The 19,050-nt window shown below is 36.1% G+C and overlaps 1 protein-coding gene across 2 annotated transcripts in view; it reads right to left on the reverse strand.

The window, feature by feature from the left end:
• Nucleotides 1–3,681: 3,681 nt before the first annotated feature.
• NDUFS4 (NADH:ubiquinone oxidoreductase subunit S4) overlaps nt 3,682–19,050 on the reverse strand; it is a 113,892-nt gene continuing 98,523 nt past the window's right edge. The window contains exons 5-6 of one of the 2 annotated variants that reach the window (XM_008692541.2): nt 9,165–9,268; nt 3,682–4,009 (exon numbers count right to left, since the gene is read on the reverse strand). In XM_008692541.2, the coding sequence (XP_008690763.1) occupies nt 9,165–9,268 (104 nt within the window). In that variant the 3' untranslated portion in view covers nt 3,682–4,009. Of the gene's footprint in view, nt 4,010–4,874; nt 5,030–9,164; nt 9,269–19,050 lie in introns of those variants that run through there. The other variant, XM_008692543.2, reaches the window with a different exon arrangement.

The following is a 19,050-nucleotide window of genomic DNA, read 5'->3' on the forward strand; positions in this document are numbered from 1 at the left end:
CAGTAACAGTTTTACCTCTTCCTTACAAGTTCAGATGTTTTTTTTGGCTTCAAGCAGGCCAAACTTTATCACAGTCTGATCAAAATGGTCATGTGACTATTCTAGGGAGCTTTTCAAAAGGAGAGACAGTATGAAGCTTCATTGTGATAATAAGATTTGTTTTATAAAATTGTGTAAGTTACTCCTTATTTCCACAAGTTTCAAGTAGATCCATTATCTCTGAAGGTCCTTCTAAAACGTAATCATTCGTGTACACACTGATAACTATGTACTGCCAAACACACTTGTCAGAAAGATTGGCAGTTTGAGTGAGGTGATTCTGGGACATTTTTCATGGCTTTATTTTCCCATGTTTTGAGTTATCTGGGTGAATCCTAGATGTAATCACAACATCCTTATAAAAGACGGGCAGAAGGTAATTAAGAATGTAATGGGACAACTAAAGCAAAATGTTCCTGGCTTTGAAAATGGGAGGAAGGGGCTGCAAGTCAAGGAAGGCAACTCTAGAACTGAAAAGGGCCAGGAGATGGATTCTCCTCTAGATCCTATGGATGGAATACACTTGCCAACACCTTATTTTTGGCTCACTGAAACAGATTTTGGAGTTCTGACCTCTAAAACTATAGGATAAATGTGCGTCCTTTCAAGCCACCAAGTTTGTGGCAATTTGTTAGAGCAACCATAAGAAACTAATACGAAGACTAAATAGCCTTGAACTTATTAGCAGAGCCACAATTTTTTTAATGAAATTGCATCCAATTTTCTTCAATTTCCTGTTCTGATATTCTAGTAATCTCGATCCTAAGCATGTAGCAACCTATAAGAATGTGTGTAGTCTGTTAGCTTTATTAGACACCCTTTTAATTAAAAAAAAGAAAAATCCTACATTGGCCTCCTCTATCCCTTGTTTGCCTCCTCTTCCTCTTTACCAAAAATATTTTTTCTAAGGGATTATCCTTGACTTCTCCTTTTTTCCTCATTATCCTGTACTTGTCGGTCTACTCATTGCTCTAGCTTGATTACTATACAGCCAATTCTCTTGGCGCATCTGCTAATCTCCAGACCTATATTACCAATGGTCTGCTGTAAATATTCAGCTGGGTAGCTCATTGGCATCTTGCATTCAGTATAACTAGAAATGAATTCATCTTCCCAAGATAGACTTATAAACAGAAAACCAAATCACACCAGGAAATGAATGCTTCATCAAATAAGGCATGTTAAGAATTTTGTTTTGTTTTGTTTTACACAATAATGGAAACTAGAGGAGTATCTGATTTTGGGAGTTTTGCAGATGTCAATTTTGAGTAATATTTTTCAGCATTTCTTCACTTTGCTTTGTTCCACATGGACCATCCTCATTATGGTGCAAGTAACTACAGGAATGGAAAATCTGACTTTTTAGACTATTCTGTATTTGGATTCTAACAAGACAATTTTCTCAAGTATCAAAAACCTTGTATATATGGTTGATTATATCAAATGCTCATAGATCATGAACCTCACAAAGTGCTGCTTTGACATCATACTGAGGTTTGCTTTCATGTCTAAATCAACTTTATTGAGGTAGAATTTACATACACTAAGATGTACTTATTTTAAGTACAGATATTAATGGAGCACTTTCTAAGGTATAATAAGGAAAAAAACAGCAAAATACAAGAGTATAGTATGCTTCCTTTTGTGTAAGAAAGTAAAAATATGAATACATATATATTTGCTTGCTTTTGCAAAATGAAACATGGGAAGGATGAATCAGAAAATAAAATTGGTTAAACTGCGTGGAGGTGAGAATGGAAGTCCTTAGAGCACAACAAATACAATTTTGCCCCCCCCTTAAAGATTTATTTATTTATTTGAGGTGGGGGTGGGGCAGAGAAAGAGGGAGCGAGTCAAGGAGACTCTGCACTAAGCATGGAGCTGATGCAGGGCTAAATCTAACAACCCTGAGATCAGGACCTAAGCAGAAACCAAGAGTCAGACACTTAACTGACTGTGCCACCCAGACGCCCCTACAATTTTGACTTCTGAATAAGAAATCTTACATGTTTAAAAAATAAATCAACAGGGGCACCTGGGTGGCTCAGTCATTTAAGCATCTGCCTTTGGCTCAGGTCATAATCTCAGGGTCCTGCGATTGAGCCCTGCATCAGGCTTTCTGCTCAGCAGGGAGTCTGCTTCTCCCTCTGCTTCCTTCCCCCTGCTCATGCTCTCTCTCTCAAATAAATAAAATCTTAAAAAAAAAAAAAAAAAAGAAACATGGATGAATACAAAGGAACAAAAGAACCTAATTGTACATGAAAATTGACAATGTAAAGAATGAATTCAAGTGACTTGGAACACAGTACTCCATCTTCTTTGTAATTTTTTTCTGAAGATGAGAATTGTGAAGAAAACTTGAACTTTACCGTGTAGTTTATTACTTACGGTATTAGCAATTTTAAAGCAATTTTGTGTGTATCCTAGGACAGAGTAAATGAATAATGCATTGATGTTAGGTACGAGAATTCTCATTGTGAGAGAAGGGTGATAAAACATGGCAGAGAAAGACAACTATCATATGATTTCTCTCATCTATGGAACATAAGAACTAGGATGATCAGTAGGGGAAGAAAGGGATAAAGAAAGGGGGGGTAATCAGAAGGGGGAATGAAACATGAGAGACTATGGACTATGAGAAACAAACTGAGGACTTCAGAGGGGAGGGGGGTGGGGGAATGGGATAGACCGGTGATGGGTAGTAAGGAGGGCACGTATTGCATGGTGCACTGGGTGTTATACACAACTAATGAATCATCGAGCCTTACATCGGAAACCGGGGATGTACTGTATGGTGACTAACATAATATAATAAAAAATCATTAAAAAAAAAAAAAAAAAAAAAAAAAAAAAAAAAAACATGAAGTGGGGTGCAAAGTTCAGAGGAAGAACTCTGAGCTACAGATGAATAGGAAGTTATCATGATGATGGTCTCTGTGTGTGTGTGTGTGTGTGTATGTATGCATGTTGGACAGTGATCTTATGTGCCTCCAGAAGTGATTGAGACTATAAAATCACTAATTACTGGTTAGTGATTGGTTATTGATCACTTGGTTCAAGTGGTATATATCAGACTTTTCCATCATAAAAGTACTTTTATCTCTTTTGGTTAGTATGTAATTTATGGGTTGATATTTGAAATTGCAACAATTCTGTTTTCCCACAAAGTTTCACCAAATTGTTTTAGCGTTCTTTGGATTGTTACCAGAATGTTTAACCTGAGTCTCATCATGAGGAAAAAATGAGAGAAATCCAAATTGTGAAACATTGTATGAAATGACTAGCCTGGATTCTTCAAAATTGCCCAGTGTCAAAACAGCAGGTGAACTGTTCAAGATTAAAGGAGACTAAATTCAGGATTATTGACTGGGTCCTGGATTTTAAGAAAAGCAGTGCAAAGAACAATATCGGAGCAACCTCACAAATCTGAATATTGTTAAAACTGTACCAGTGATCAGTTTTTTTTTTACTGTGACAATGTTATTGTGGTATATAGAAGAACGATGTCTTTTTTCAAGAGAGACACACCCCAAAGTATTTAGAATTGACATCATGATCTATGCACCTTACTTTTGAATAAAAGTTATGTGCAGGAAAGGAAGGAAAACACATGTGACAAAATGTTAACCAGAAAATTTAAGTGAAGGGTATATGAATGTTTATTTTCAACCTTTATTTTAATAATAAAAATTTAGGGAAAATTCCAGAGAAAAGAAAGGACTTTAAAAATATTACCAGTGACCTTTAGATAAGGAGAAAACCTATTAAGTTATAATACATTATAATAAGTTATAATCACATATCTTTGTTAGCAAACTTTATTATCAAAATCAGCAAAATCAGCATGATGTTCTTCCTACCATAATGAAATCTCCTGGACTTCTTTTTGTTAAATTGGTAACTGGAGACAGTGAAGCTTTTCATCAGGTTCCCAGAGTTGCCACAAATTCCAGCATTCAGTTTCCTCAGCCTAAACGTAGCCCAACCAAGATCCAAAGCACAGATGTAATTATTTCTATATTTATGGGTGATCAATTACATCACAATTTAGAATCTATTTTTTTTTCTATTTTGGGATTTAATTTTCATTATCCATGAAGATTTCATATTTATCTTTCAAAGAAATCCACTGTAATGTACAATTAATTTTTTCCCAGTTTTTGAGAATTTATGGCAGATTATTTAGGATAAAACATAAAACTGTTTAAAAAAAACCTGACTCCTAAAACTTAAAGAAAAATAACATTTAAAAACAACTCTTTAGAAACACTTGCCTAGCTTTGTTGGTGGAGCATACGACTCTTAATCTCGGGGTTGTGGGTTTGAGCCCCACGTTAGGAGTAGAGATTACCTAAAATCTTTAAAAGTAATAACTCTTTAGTGCCTGGTGCAATTTTTAGCTGAGTATAAACATCATCGACTCAAGTGGCTATTGACTAGAGTTCCAGTAAATATCCACTAACAATTTCAAAGGCCTATCAACTGAAAACTAAAAGAGAGTGGGACATAATCAGCTTTGGTTTATATTCAGAATCCTCTAAATAATCAAACTAAGCATTGTTTATTGAGTTTTCTCATGAATGAGCCTTTGTGGAAGACACTGAGAAAGAAACTACAATTCTTACTCTTCTCATTTACAGTATGGCTGGAGAGATAAGTTCTATTTGTAAAAATATAAAAGCAACAAATTAGAAAAATCATGTTGAAAAGTTCAGTTGACCATTTAATATCATGTTATAGAAAAATGTCATGGGAAAACATATACTCAGTTAAAAACTGACACCAATTCAATTTTGTTTTAAAAAATGTATGTACAATACAATATTATTACAATTTGTTTTATAAAAGCAACATACGTATATGTAGAGAATAGAAAAAAACTGGAAACATAGACACCAATTATATAATAATGGTTTCTTGGAATGGGAGGAATTTGTGATTATATTCATCTTTATGACTTCTATGTAGATCAGGTATTTCTGCAACACTTCTGTAATCAGAGTACAAATATTTTATTAGATTTTATTTATTTGAGAGAGAGAGAGAGCTGGGGGAGAAGCAGAGGAGGAGAAAGAATCTCAAGCAGACTCTACGCTGGGCATGGAGCCTCACTCAGGGCTGGATGTCACCACCCTGAGATCATGACCTGCACCAAAACCAAGAGTCAGAAACTCAACCAACTGAGCCACCTAGGCGTCCCCAGAGTACAAATATTTTAAAGAAAGAATTCTAAAACATAGTTTAAAATACAAAGCAGTATTTGCTAAGCACCAAATTGTTCTGTCATTGAGTTCTTTTAAGACCAGTCTCATAGGACTGGAGTCCTCAAAGATGTCTTCCTACAAGAGACAGAATTCCTACACAAGGGGTTGCAGTTTCCTGTACATGACACAGTAAGTGCTCAGCAAGCAGTTACTCCGATTATATCATTTGATGCTCACTTATCCCGTTAGGTAGGTACCTCCATTTTGGAGATGAGGAAATGGAGATTTAGAGAAATTTAATTAACTTTATAAGGACCACTGAGTTAGTTAAGTGGTTGAACTAGAATTCAAGCCCAAGTAGCCTAAATCAGTCTTTACTCATACAAAATGACTAGCAATTGCTGGCAGAATATAAGCTCCTACTTTAGGTCTACAAGTAACATGACAGCAGGGACCTTGTCAGTCTTGTTCCACTGTGACCCCAGGGTGTAACGTAGTATATAACGTAGTATATAACACATAGTAGTCATCAAGTAAAAAGTTACATTAATGAACAGATCACCTTTTGTCACTATGGTTTACAACCAAAACTAGGTAACTGAGAGGTTCAGATTCAGTCAATAAAGGCAATACCTTGATATCCACAATCAGAATGATAGCACCAAAATTTTTAGATTAACATAGTGGGAAAAAGTAAGACAAATTTGTGTTGATAGTACACTTTAGGACTATTGGTAGACTGTTTTTTGTAAATTTACATACAAAATCCCTTAGCATAAGACATAGACTATAAAAATGAGAGATGTCCAGGTAATTCTTTTCAGATTTGTCATACTTACCCCAAAAGGAAAAAATCTAGAAAACAACAAATGGGGGCCCTTTGGTGCTAGAAATAAATTATAAATTATACTAAATATGAACATAAAAGTCACTGCATCAGCAGCACCTATAGAGAAATGAGAAAGATGGAAACAACCCAGAAAGAGAGGTGCATTGATTTATTATGCAAATAAGGACCAGATATTACAAAAGAAAAGAACAATACTGAATTTTTCAGCCAATGCACGAGGTTGCCTAGGAAGTTAGTTCTACCGAGTAACAGAAATAAAGAGTGCTATGTTATATTAAAAACCAAAGTGAAAGTGGAATGCTAGGGGCGCCTGGGTGGCACAGCGGTTAAGCGTCTGCCTTCGGCTCAGGGCGTGATCCCGGCGTTATGGGATCGAGCCCCACATCAGGCTCCTCCGCTATGAGCCTGCTTCTTCCTCTCCCACTCCACCTGCCTGTGTTCCCTCTCTCGCTCGCTGTCTCTATCTCTGTCGAATAAATAAATAAAATCTTTAAAAAAAAAAAAAAAAAAAGTGGAATGCTAAATCTCTTTTAGAAGAAAACCTGCTTGTATTGCCTTACTGTATGGGATACAAACAGGTTTCTTTTACTGTGCTATTGAAGTATCTGTGGAATTTCTTAATAGCTATATTTTAACATTTTGCAGAGTTTACTTGAAATAAAATTCTAATTAAAGTTAAGTAGAAGTTAAAAAATATGTATAATTTTCAAGCTTAAGATGGAAGGTATGAATTGTAGTGTATAAATATTTATAGTTATGTATATTTGATTATACAAATAATATATCCTTATAGTAATATATTCAAACACCGTATTAAAAGTTGAAACACCCAGGGTGCCTGGGTGGCTTAGTTGATTGTCTGCTTTCCACTCAGGTCCTGATCCCAGGGTCCTGCTCAGTGGGGAGTCCTGCTTCTTCTCCCTCTATCCTTTCCCCCAACCCCCGACCCCCATCCCTATGCGTGTTCTCTCAAATAAATAAAATCTTTAAAAAAAGAAAAGAAAAAGTTGAAGGGGGGCGCCTGGGTGGCTTAGATAGTTGAGCATCTGCCTTCAGCTCAGGTCATGATCCCAGCGTCCTGGTATCGAGCCCTGCATCAGTTAGGGAGCCTGCTTCTCCCTCTCCCTGCCACTCCCCCGACTGTGCTCTCTTTCTGTTTCAAATAAATAAAATCTCTAAAAATAAAAAATTTTAGAAAGTTGAAAGACCCAAGACTCTCCTCCTCCCAATCGGTGGTAAAATCACGTTACTAGTTTCTTACGTATCTTGCCTGAAATATTCCAGCTGCAGGTGTGTGTGAGCACCTGCTGCCACACCTCACCCCCAGATGTTATCTACTATTTCTCTATTTTTCTACTTAGCAGTATATCTTGAACATCATTCCAAACTGCTCGTAGATATTTCTTGTTCTTTATAATAGCTCTGTAATACTCCATTTAACTCCATTCCTCTTCTAATGAACATTTAGACTGTTCCAACTTATTAGCTATTAGAAACCATTCTGTAATATATTTGTACATTCACCTCTGTGTATATCTATGGGCTATTTGTCAGGATGAGGATTTTTAGAACTAAATGGAATACACAGTTTTTGAAAAGAGACTGCTCTTCAAAACAATATTACACAAATTTACACTTTGATGTGTTTTCTTTGTTGGGCTAAGTCAATGTGCTATTAATGTTTTTATGAAATGTCATTGTGAGAAAGTAAATAATTAGTATGTAACTCTTGTAACATAAAGAATTATTAGCAATCCAAAGAAATCATCTGCCATCAATCTTATAACTGAAGTAATTAAAAGTATGGGATGTGAAGACAAACATGGGTTCAAGTCCCAGCTTTGATACTTAGGATCTGTGTGATTTTGAGTAGGTTATTTAGTTCTTTTAAGCCTTGATTTATGTGCTTGCAAAATGGGGGAAATAACAGTGCCTACTTAACAAAATTATGATGAAGATTAGTGTACAGAATGATTACTGAAGAGACAGACAGGAGTATGTGCTTGATAACTCATACTGGATGACCTAAGAGATTAAGATGTAACAAGAACCTATATCCATGTCTATTTTACAAAAACAACAGTGAATACAAAAAGATCTCTAATAACGAACTGATTATTTTCTTGGAGTCTTTCAATTCATAAGAATATAAAATTTTCATCTGAACCCTTCAGAGTCATAAATGTCAATTTCTGGGCAGAATTTAGTATGGAACACAATTCATTCAGATTCAGACTCAAACTCAGAGAATATAAAGTTCTAATTAGAGAACCTCAGAGGCTCCTGGGTGGCTCAGTTAAGCGCCTGACTCTCGATTTTGGCTCAGGTCATGATCTCAGGATTGTGAGATCGAGCCCCATGTTGGGCTGGGTGTGAAGCCTGTTTAAGAGTCTCTCTCTCCTTCTTCTTCTCCTCCCCAACCCCCCAAAATTAGAAGAGAACCTCACTATTAAGGAGATTGGGTTTATTAGATAGCAGTGTAATCTTGAACTTCTCTAACCTCAGATAAAACAAGAGAATTTCTAAGATAGCATTATAAATAATGATGGCTGGTAATTTATAAACACTATTAACTTGAGAATGGCTATAAAGAACGAAGTGCAAAACTTCAATGTTGCAGCTGATGTCAAGCATTCCTTTTAATAGATTTTTTTTTTAATATTTTATTTATTTATTCGACAGAGATAGAGACAGCCAGCGAGAGAGGGAACACAAGCAGGGGGAGTGGGAGAGGAAGAAGCAGGCTCATAGCAGAAGAGCCTGATGTGGGGATCACGCCCTGAGCCGAAGGTAGACGCTTAACAGCTGTGCCACCCAGGCGCCCCACCTTTTAACAGATTTTAAGCTGAAATTTCCTAGAGGTATGATCACCTCAAATCTCCTCTATAAATAAGAAATTGAAACATGTTCACTTTGAGACATCAAAAAACATTTAAAAAAAGGCACCACAAAATGTATTTGTGGTTAAAGGTCAAATTTATTAGGAGATTGAGATGTATTATACATGGACTATAAATACTGCACAGCTGACTTTATTCACAGTCAAGCACAGAGATATAGTCAGTGCCAACCTATTTTGTGGATACTCTTGTTCTTTTGTTCCAAGAAAAATTTGCACCATAAGACTTGGACTTGGGTTTTGGAACCTTCCTCTCTTCAATGTCATAGCTCCACCCTAGAAAACAAAAACAAACCCACAGAAACAAAATTAAGGAGGATACCTCAAGAGCACAGCAAGCAGAAGCTTTCATAAATTTAATGTTCATTTATCATGAGGAATACATGTTGGCACATCTGAAATATAAATACTTAGTAATACTTCCCCTTATAATCCTGTGTGACAAGGGGGTCCAAAATATTGCCTGAAGATGATTTACTATATCTCAAAAGTGTAACCCATGATGTGACTTCTCCCTACTCAATATTCCTTATTCAATTACTGATGCTCACATATTCATGTAAAATTTTCTGTTTCTCTATGTGGTTTAATATGTGTCGTCTTTAATAACTGCAGTGGGAACACTGAGCAATATATAACCTCACTGTTCTCTAAAAGCTCACGCCTTCACAACAGTTTAGATCTCACTCAAAGCAATACAGAAAAGCATACATGGGTATATGTACATATCCATGTACAGTTACCTATATAAATGACACAGTCAGAGCAGGCCTGAAAGATAATTTGGTTTACCTCTCTGGGCTTTGACAGGCTACTGATTAAATTAAAACACTTTTTCAGCATTTGCTTCAAGGGCTATCTACTTAGAATCCCATGGAAGTACTTGATAACAACGCACATTCTTCAGCCTGACCAAAGGCTCATTGGATCTAATTTGTGGTAGGGGCTTGGGAATCTGTACTTTTAACTATTGATCCTAGGAGATTTTTATGCATAGAAAGTTGAGAACTACTGGCCTAAACTGTCTGCTTCTGAAAGTCTTTGTATCTTCTCTCCAAAGCCCTTCTCAGTGTTTTATAATTTTAATGGATTTATTCACGTCCATGTCTTCTGCTTTAAGTTCAGTTTCTCAGTTCTTCTAAGGTATAGAGAACAACCCTTTAACACCCTCCTCGTTGAAAATATAATTAAGTCATCGTTCTATTCCCTAGTCCAAGCAACCTCTGTAACTTTTCTTCATAAGATTCATTTTCCATCCCTGTAATTTATCATTCTATCTGAGGACTTTCTTCAAATAACTCATCTTGAAACGTTTGATCCATGGCTGTTGAATCATGCAATCATGTATAAAATGTCCAAACTATTACATGTCTCATTAAGTAAACTTCTTGATCTTGTGAGTTGTTATGAGTTCTAGTGCCTCTTGGTGGGTATAGTATTTGCTGCCACAAAAGCTTATATTTCAATAGCCCCTTAGAATGCAATTTTGCCACAAAGTGAAGCCTGTAAAAATCAAGTCATCAAAGTATACTGCTACTACTGCTTATTTTAGTGTCCAGAAGAGGAAATAATTAATAATTCCATTGCTAGAACTCCATCTTCAAAGAAAGTCCAAGTGCTATGAGGAAATTGAGAAGCAGGAAAGCAAATGAAACAAATGGTTTAAAAATACAAACGAAACATCAGAATCCAGCAGAGAAAATATTGATTCAATTTACTTGCTTAAACATAACCTTACTTCCTTTCATGGAGTACAGTTTTGACTACTTTCTAATCCATTAAAATAGAAAAAAAATCAGAAACCTATGTCTGACTTTAAGAGGACCTGAACTCATAAAATAAGTACATTAACAAGCGGCTATTTGCATTTCAAAAACTTTACTAACGGGCCTAAGAATAGTACCTACTTCATAGGTTGTCATGAGGATTAAACAAGCTTGTTAGTGTGAATTGCTGAGAAAACACGTGGCACTTAACAATCATTTACTGAGTTCTAGGAAAAAGGTACTTTTCTAAAACCTTTATATGAATTAATATTTCCTTTATGTAACTGAGGAAACTAAGGCAGCAAGCGGTTAGGTAACTCACACAAACTAACTCGGCTAGGAAGGGACAGAATCAAGATTTAAACAAAGAATCTGATTCTGGAGCCTCTGCCTTAACTAATGTTGTGTCTCTTGTGGTTTACAGCAAGCACTTGATAAGCTATTCTTTCTGTCTCAAATTTGATTTGCAACTTTCTAGTAACACATCTTCTATATGAAGTGAAGCATTAATGTAAATAAAATTTCCATCACACTGAAACCCATTAATTTTGAATTAATTACAGAAAGGGATTTTGGTAAGCAAATTAATACTGTGAACTGAACATGATAACTTTAACATTATAAACTTCTCAAGCATTTCCTACGTTAACCAGCAAATGATGCTGTTAATTATTAAAAAAATAACAAAGCAGGTATAGCAATATTTACTGAGCATTTGCTATTCCTTTAATAAATATTACTGACTGCATACTCTGTGTCACGACTGCTGAGACACCAGAGGTAAAGCAGTGAATAAATTCCCGAACTTCAAGTTAGCAGAAGAGAAATTGGTAAGTAAATGCATGGTATATTAGGTGCCAATACAGTAATACCTATGATTAAAAATACATATTTTATGCTAATGAGCACTAAAGAAAAAACATTTTAAAGAGGATACACAAGGAAGCCCTCCCTCCTTGAGAAGGTCACATTCGACTGAAGACCTGAAGGAGATCAGAGTTAGCCGTGCGGATGCCTGGGAAAAGAGCTTGAGGCATGTTCTAAGTCCTCTGCTAAGTGCTTTAAATGTATTTGTATAGAATTTTAAAACTGAGATCATAGGTTGCTTGGCTTATGAAGTAGCCATTATATATATATATATACCCCAATTTTATATTTAATTATTTAGGAAAAATAAAGCACAGAGAAGGTAAATATGCAGCATAAAGCTACATGGCTAAGTGGCAAAGTCAGGGTTTTAACCGAGGTTGACTTTAAAGCTATGTACCTAGCTACCTCATAAACTGCATTTCTTTAAAAGCATCTTATAATTGCAATTTTTATTTATTTCACCCATTTCCTTTCAATCTTTGTGATTTTGTAACTTCCCCTCCTTTATTTTTATAAATGTGTTGAAAAGACTGTTTCAAGAATGCCTGGAAAGTAAGACTATGTCTGCCATATGTCCAGCCACCCCCACCCCAGTTGTGGAGAAAGGAAAAGGTTTCTAGTGTAGATTCTACGTCTGGTTATAATGATTGTTGGTAAGTTATCCAAGGCCTCCATGATCTCTTCTTGCCAAGTGATGGGTGAGAAAACCTATGCTCCCTTTCCATCCCTACTTCTAAACACACACTCTCCAGTCCAATAAAAGAGGAACTGAAGAAGAAATGAGAAAGTACTTGGTCATATTTAGGAATTGGTATTATACACAAACACATACCTGATAATCACTCTCTCATTTACATGGTTAATCTGTTTTTCAATCACCAGGGAGAAAAAAATTTTTTTACTGTGTCAGAATGCAGACATAGCTCTATTACCTGTTTTGTTCATGGAGTCTCAAAATGCTGTCAGGGTCACTGCAATGTGAGAAGACTGGGATTTTGTACACATAAAAGAACAACTGGTTTGGGTTTTCTCCTGGTAACAAAGGAGTGACCTGGCTCTTGGGAATCGTGAGCCAGATTATAGTTGCTGTTGATGGTGATAACAATAAATAGAAGTATCATTCTAGGGACAGGAATGTGGATGGGCAAAGGACCTTGGGAAAACAAAAACACACATGGAAGAAACTAACATTTGCTAACAGTACCCATCTCTATATTATTGCTCTACCACAGCCACCCAGGATTATTAGGATGTATGGGGGAAAAAATCTCTTTTCCTCACATTTTTCTGTGGGAAACAACTTTGTTGCCAAAGCTGCACAAGCAACTAACACGCTTCTCTGATTAAGTAAAAGGAAAAGAGGGGTATGAGGAAGTCTAATGAGAACTCACAAGAGACTGAAACTCACCTCAGAGTCTACATAAATCTCCTTTGGATTTTCTATCCATCACTGAGAAAACTTTTCTACTATGTAGGACTGATGCTAGGATGAAAATTTGCTTTTTTGGGGGAAACTCTGTTAAGAATCTGACCACATTTCTAAGCATCCTTCTCCAAAGTGTTTACCTTACAATGCGTGGATAAACGATTTTATTGGTTGCACTATACTTCATACCACAATCTTTCCCAAGTTATTTTTTGTAATATTGTGGCAATACAAAGGCTACTGGAGCAAGTAGTGAGCTTTAGCTAAAAAGACAAAATAACCATAAGAATAATAACACTTAAACATCTGTACTTAATGGATAAGTTCTGTGAATTGTGCTTATCTTTTCTACTTCCTATGTGAAAGTTGTTCTTAAAAAGAAAGAACCTAATATAACTTGCAAGAAATAGAACATAAAAATTTAAGAATGGAATTTTGTGAAATGTTGAGTTTCTGTAAGAATTTTTTCAACACTAAGTTTTTTTTTAAAAAACTTAAGTTTCTGAATGAGATCACGGAAGTGAAAACACCTGCATTCTCTGAAGACTCTTATACAAAATCAAGGTGTAGTCTATGACAGTGGTCCCAATATGTCGTTCTATTAGGACACTGAAAACCAGCCTTTACTCTTCTCAGCTGTGCAACAGAAGAAGATCAAAACAACTGAGTCCAAAGCAGCTGCCCCAGGGATGGGGAAAGCTCCTAGGGCTGCCTTCGCTTCCCACTGAGGAGAGCAGCCATATGGCACGGATTAACCACAAATCCAACCACCAGCACCTAAATGATGAGAAGCTGACTCCCTTTGCTGTTTCACACACTGGAATGCTTTCACAAAGATATTTTGATCTTTAAGCCCTAGTATCAGAGAAGTACCTCTGGCAAATACTGTAGTAAACTTGAAATGTGACCTATAACATATCACGCTCAATTTCTTTTTTGGAAAGATGCCCGTTTGTTTTGTTGATCTCTAGACTGTGGCTGAGATATTCTACTTCCTATGATATGAATGTTTGGTGTGATCTTTCAAAGGCGCCCAAAAAAGCCCAAAACTCAAAAATCAAAGAGCGAAAAGCATCCACAAAAGGCCTCTGAACAAAACCTGATCATGACAATTAACTTGTGAATTCTATGTATGGGACAGAAAAATTAATTCCACTCACTTTTATTTACAGAACTACTTTATTTATGGTTCAGTAATGCAAAAATATAGAGAAATGTTCATCAGTGCTTTTACTGCTTGTGAAATGTGACCTCTAGTAACCTTGGTTCAAGTCCTATAAAATGTCTTTCTCCTGTAATAATCTAATCTCAAACCCTGACATTAGTTCAGAAGTGAACAGTTTAATGGTTTTTCCTACTGTCCATCTGTGTACAAAGCAAGAAGCACTGCATAATTTGGCACAAACTGACATAACTGGCAGTCACTGCTAACAAACAGAGGCATAGGATCAGAATAGAAAAGACTTTGGGAAGCCAAAGCAAGGTATGTGGATACTTGGGAGGTTTCAAGGGTTTTCACCAGTCTATGCACCCATATTATGCCTGGGTAAAAGCAAAGCATAAACTTTTAAAATATAATTTAAAGGGGGCTGGGAGGCTGTGACGGTCTTTGAGGAATTTCATTTTAGAAGTCCCTTTACTCGGGAATTCCCAAGTACCTAATATTTGGCAGGGGAGGGGGTTCAGATTAATTTGAAAGTATCTTAGATCTTCTTTTAGAAAATATTATGGAGAAATAATGGGTTAGGATACACTGGCAAAGCAACTCTTTCCACGAAAATTATATAAAATTATTTAAACAAGCAAATACAGTGAAAATGTGAGGCACCTGAAATATTTATTAGATTAGTAACACCCTACACCTGCCACAGCTGCAACACCTCAAAAAAAATCCCACCTTTGATGTGATAGTCAATGGCCCCCTTAAATTTTATCTTTTCAAATAATATAGTTGCTATACAGTATTATTTTTATTTCCAAAGCAGTAATTGGAATCACATTATTCAGAATTTGCCACAAAATAAAATGGTTTGTGTTCCAAAAGTACATGTGAAAATCAGTCATTAGAAATTGAGAACACATTTTTTTCTAGAGAAAGAGACTATACAACAGTGGTAAATGTCCAAAAATCACTCTCAGAGATTTTGATGTAATTGGTTTGGGTGTGGTCTGTGCATGGGATTTCCAAATCCCATTTAACCCATAATACACTAGGAACCTCACTAAGTTACCATGTATAACATTATCTCTACGAGAAAAATTATTTCAGACCTCCAATAGGGAATCTAAATATCTCTTCCCCACCCCAACATGTCTGTCTATCTCTGTCTCTCAGGAGTCTCAGCAGTTCAGGAGTCAAGCTGAACATTTCTCTGGCCACAAAGACAGCCAGTACCTTGGACTGGGCACTGAGAAGAAAGAATGACAAAGAAAAAAAACTGGGGCTTCAAAAGAAAATTATGCAGTGTCTACAGCACACCAGATCTTAGCCCTGATCATGGTCTTTGAGTTATTTTGAAACCCTGTAAGATGTAGGTACAAACAGTCCTCATAACTTGTGGATTCTGTATTTGTGAATTTGCCTGTTCACTAAAATTTACTTGTACCCCCAAATCAATATTCACAATGCTTCCGTGGTCATTAGTGACATGCACAGAGCAATGAAAATTTGAGTCACTCAACATACATGTTCCCAGATAGGGTCAAGCAAGGTAATAATGCTCTGTGCCTTCTTGTTTAAGATCTCATACTGTAAACAAATGTCCTTTTCATGGTCTATTTACAGCGGCATTTTTGGCATTTTTGTTCTTCTTGTGGATGATTTTGCTGTTTACAATAGCCCCACAAGTGTAGTGCTCCAGCACTTCCTAGTGTTTCTTAAAGGCAGGAAGGCATGATGTACCAATATATATGTTAGATAAGATTAATTCCAGCCTAAGTTACGGTGCTGCTAGCTATGAGTTCAATGTTCATGAATCAACAATACACATTAAATAAGGTGTTTTTAAACATTTGAACAGAATCATATTTTAAAAAGATTACATATGTATTGATTGGTTGACGAAATTTTGTGATCATAGTCTCAAAAGAATCTAACTTTGTATTTTTCTTAGGAGCAATATTTCAGTACTCGTTAATTTCATGTTTTTGGTGACTTTAGAGATCATAACTACCCTTGAGTAACAAGAACCAACTGTAAGAGATATATAAATTCTGTCCTGCCTGATTACTTCCCTGCCCCCTCTGGAAAAACCAGTTTTGTCTCCATTTGTAATTCATCTCAATGTTCCTTTACTCTATATAAATTTGTGCCGGACTGACTTTTCCTTTGAACTGCTTATAACATTTGCCTGGTTCCCTCATTTCATGAGTAAAATAAATTCTTAAAAATGTGTTCATCTATATCTATATTAGAGTCATGATTTTATCTTTTTCAGGAAATATTCTTTTCACAATTTTGGAAGTCCCACTGAGACACCTAATAGATTCACCAAAGCCTGGCAAACTTCTTCACCAGAAGTGGTGCATCTTATTTTAAGCTCAGGTATGTCTTTTCTTGGCCCCAAGAGGCAAACACAAGAGAATTTTGCTGACTCCCTGTTTTTCTAATTTTAACTTTGTACTAAGTTTGGGAATTGGTTTTAGAAATCTATTCTCTAAATAGGATGAAAAGAGACCGAAAATCTGGTCTATTGGTCTTTGTGGTCTACTTGAGCTCAAACAAATGAATAATTTGTACTCACTGTGAAGAGAATAGCTCTTTAGTATGGACCAGTGAATTTCTTAATTCACTGTTAACTGTTAACCCAAGCCTGAAATTTTAGAACTGAAATTATAAACTGTGACTACTGGTTTGTCTACATGTCTGTTAATTCAGAAGGGTCTTTACTTCTCATTATATATGTATGGGTAATGTTTTTCTACCACGGTATGTTATTAATGAATTAGATCGTAAAACTCTGTTTTGATTGGCTTATAGAAAAAATAAGTGCTTATATAAGAATACCCAAAATTCTTAGAAAACAAGGAAACTCAACTTCTAAATATTCTTAATGTGCTAGATTTTAAAAAGATATTCTTGGGGTGCCTGGGTGGCTCAGTCAGTTAGGCATCTGACTCTTGATTTTGGCTTAGGTCATGATCTCAGGGTCGTGAGATTGAGGCCCAGTGGGCTCTAGGCTCAACAGGGAGTCTGCTTGAGATTCTCTCCCTCTCCTTTTGCCCACCCCCATCCTCACCTCTGCTGAGGAACTCTCTCTCTCTGGGGGGCAGGTAAGCATTCTTATAGACCTACGGAACTTTTAAGAATTCAAGATCAAATAACATAGGTGAATCTTGGGGCACCTGGCTGGCTTAGTCAGAAGAGCATTCAACTTTCGATCTCAGGGTTGTGAGTTCGAGCCCCACACTGGGTATATAGATTATTTAAATGAATAAATAAAAACTTAAAAATATTCTTTCTAAACATATATAAATTTACTGATCAAATAAGCTAGCATTACTTCTGTTTAATGTTTATAATCCTAAAAAATATAAATTTCTTTTTATCCAAAATGATTCTTTATTCTGGTCATTTTAACTAATTGGTAACTAAGTTTTATAGTATGTCACCTTGAAAATTAATTTCTAAGATCTTAGATTAACTTAAAACCTTAGATGATGTTAATGGGTATTTATTAGACACTTAAGCACCTAGATCATTTCTAAGAATACTGAACTACTGATTACTAAGCAAAAATTTAAGTTTATATACTTTTGGAGGTTTTATCTTTGGGTTTGTTAATGGACACATTCATTTTTGCTGCTTGGAGAAGTTCGACTATAAGACTACAACTACATGGTTGTAGAAAGTTGTTATGTGAATTTATAAGTTTTGCTAGTTTACTTAAATATTAGCGTGTAACGGTTTTCAAGGATCTCAGTTTTCTCTATGAAATCAGAGTAACTTTGGTTAAAAGATACAATTAAAACATATGAAATTCTCCTAAGAGCAATAGTGGCAAAGAGGTATATAACTTTGTATGCAAGGTAATGAGATGTGTTTTTGTTTACCAATGGAAAAAGAGAATAGTTAGTATAGAGGCCTCTTTTAGGCAACCAACTTGAATGACAGAAACTTGATCAAGGCAAAGGGGCCCACAGTGACCACCAAGCTGAATGCAAAGAGGCTTTCACTAAGCGACCCACCTGGAATAGCCATAGGCCTTAACTGACCAATTATAACCAGGCACAGTTCCAAAAATTACCAAAAAAGGGAAAATTCCATACTCTCTCACTCTGCCCAATAACTGTGGTCCCTCACCACCCCCTTATCCCAATCTTTCCTTTGCTATCTTGCCCACCGTTTGTTCTGCCTTGGGTGAATTCTTACACCTCCCACACTGCAGCCACCATCCTATCAGGTCGGGTCACCCCACAGTTAGGTCCTAAAGTAAATGTTCAGAATGAGAAAGAGAATGGTGAAGGACAAAACCTGCATGGATGCTGAAAATTATATAAGATTTGCAAAAAGAAAGCTTTATTTGCCTTACAGTATGTCCAAAAAGTCTGAGAAGTTATGACATGTATTAAAATCCTAGCAAAGTTTGCTCAGTTTAGGTGGGCTTATTTCATTAGTTCACTATTTACTGCCTCTACCTACAACATGAAGGGTTATTCCTTTTGTTTAATCTGCCTAGATTTCAAAGTTTCTGCCGCTTACCAGAATAACCTCATATGCCCACTTTAAGTCCTTAATGACTTCCTTACGAGCTCAGGATCTTTACAGTCATGTTACCTTTTATGTTTGTAAGTTTTATCATCCCTTTGAAAAGAGCAGTCAAGTACTGTTTGTCTCACACCCACGATCCTATTCCTATCCTAAGTGTGCAAATCCACTGACATTTTTAAATTTTTGCCTCCCCAAAATAACAGCCTAAATGTAAAATAAAAGATTCAGAATATCTTTGTACCTAAAACTATTTTCAAGATTCCCCAGAAGGCCTCTGGACTATCAC

The sequence above is a fragment of the Ursus maritimus genome, unplaced genomic scaffold, assembly GCF_017311325.1.
Source record: "Ursus maritimus isolate PB19 unplaced genomic scaffold, ASM1731132v1 scaffold_15, whole genome shotgun sequence".
NCBI lineage: Eukaryota > Metazoa > Chordata > Mammalia > Carnivora > Ursidae > Ursus > Ursus maritimus.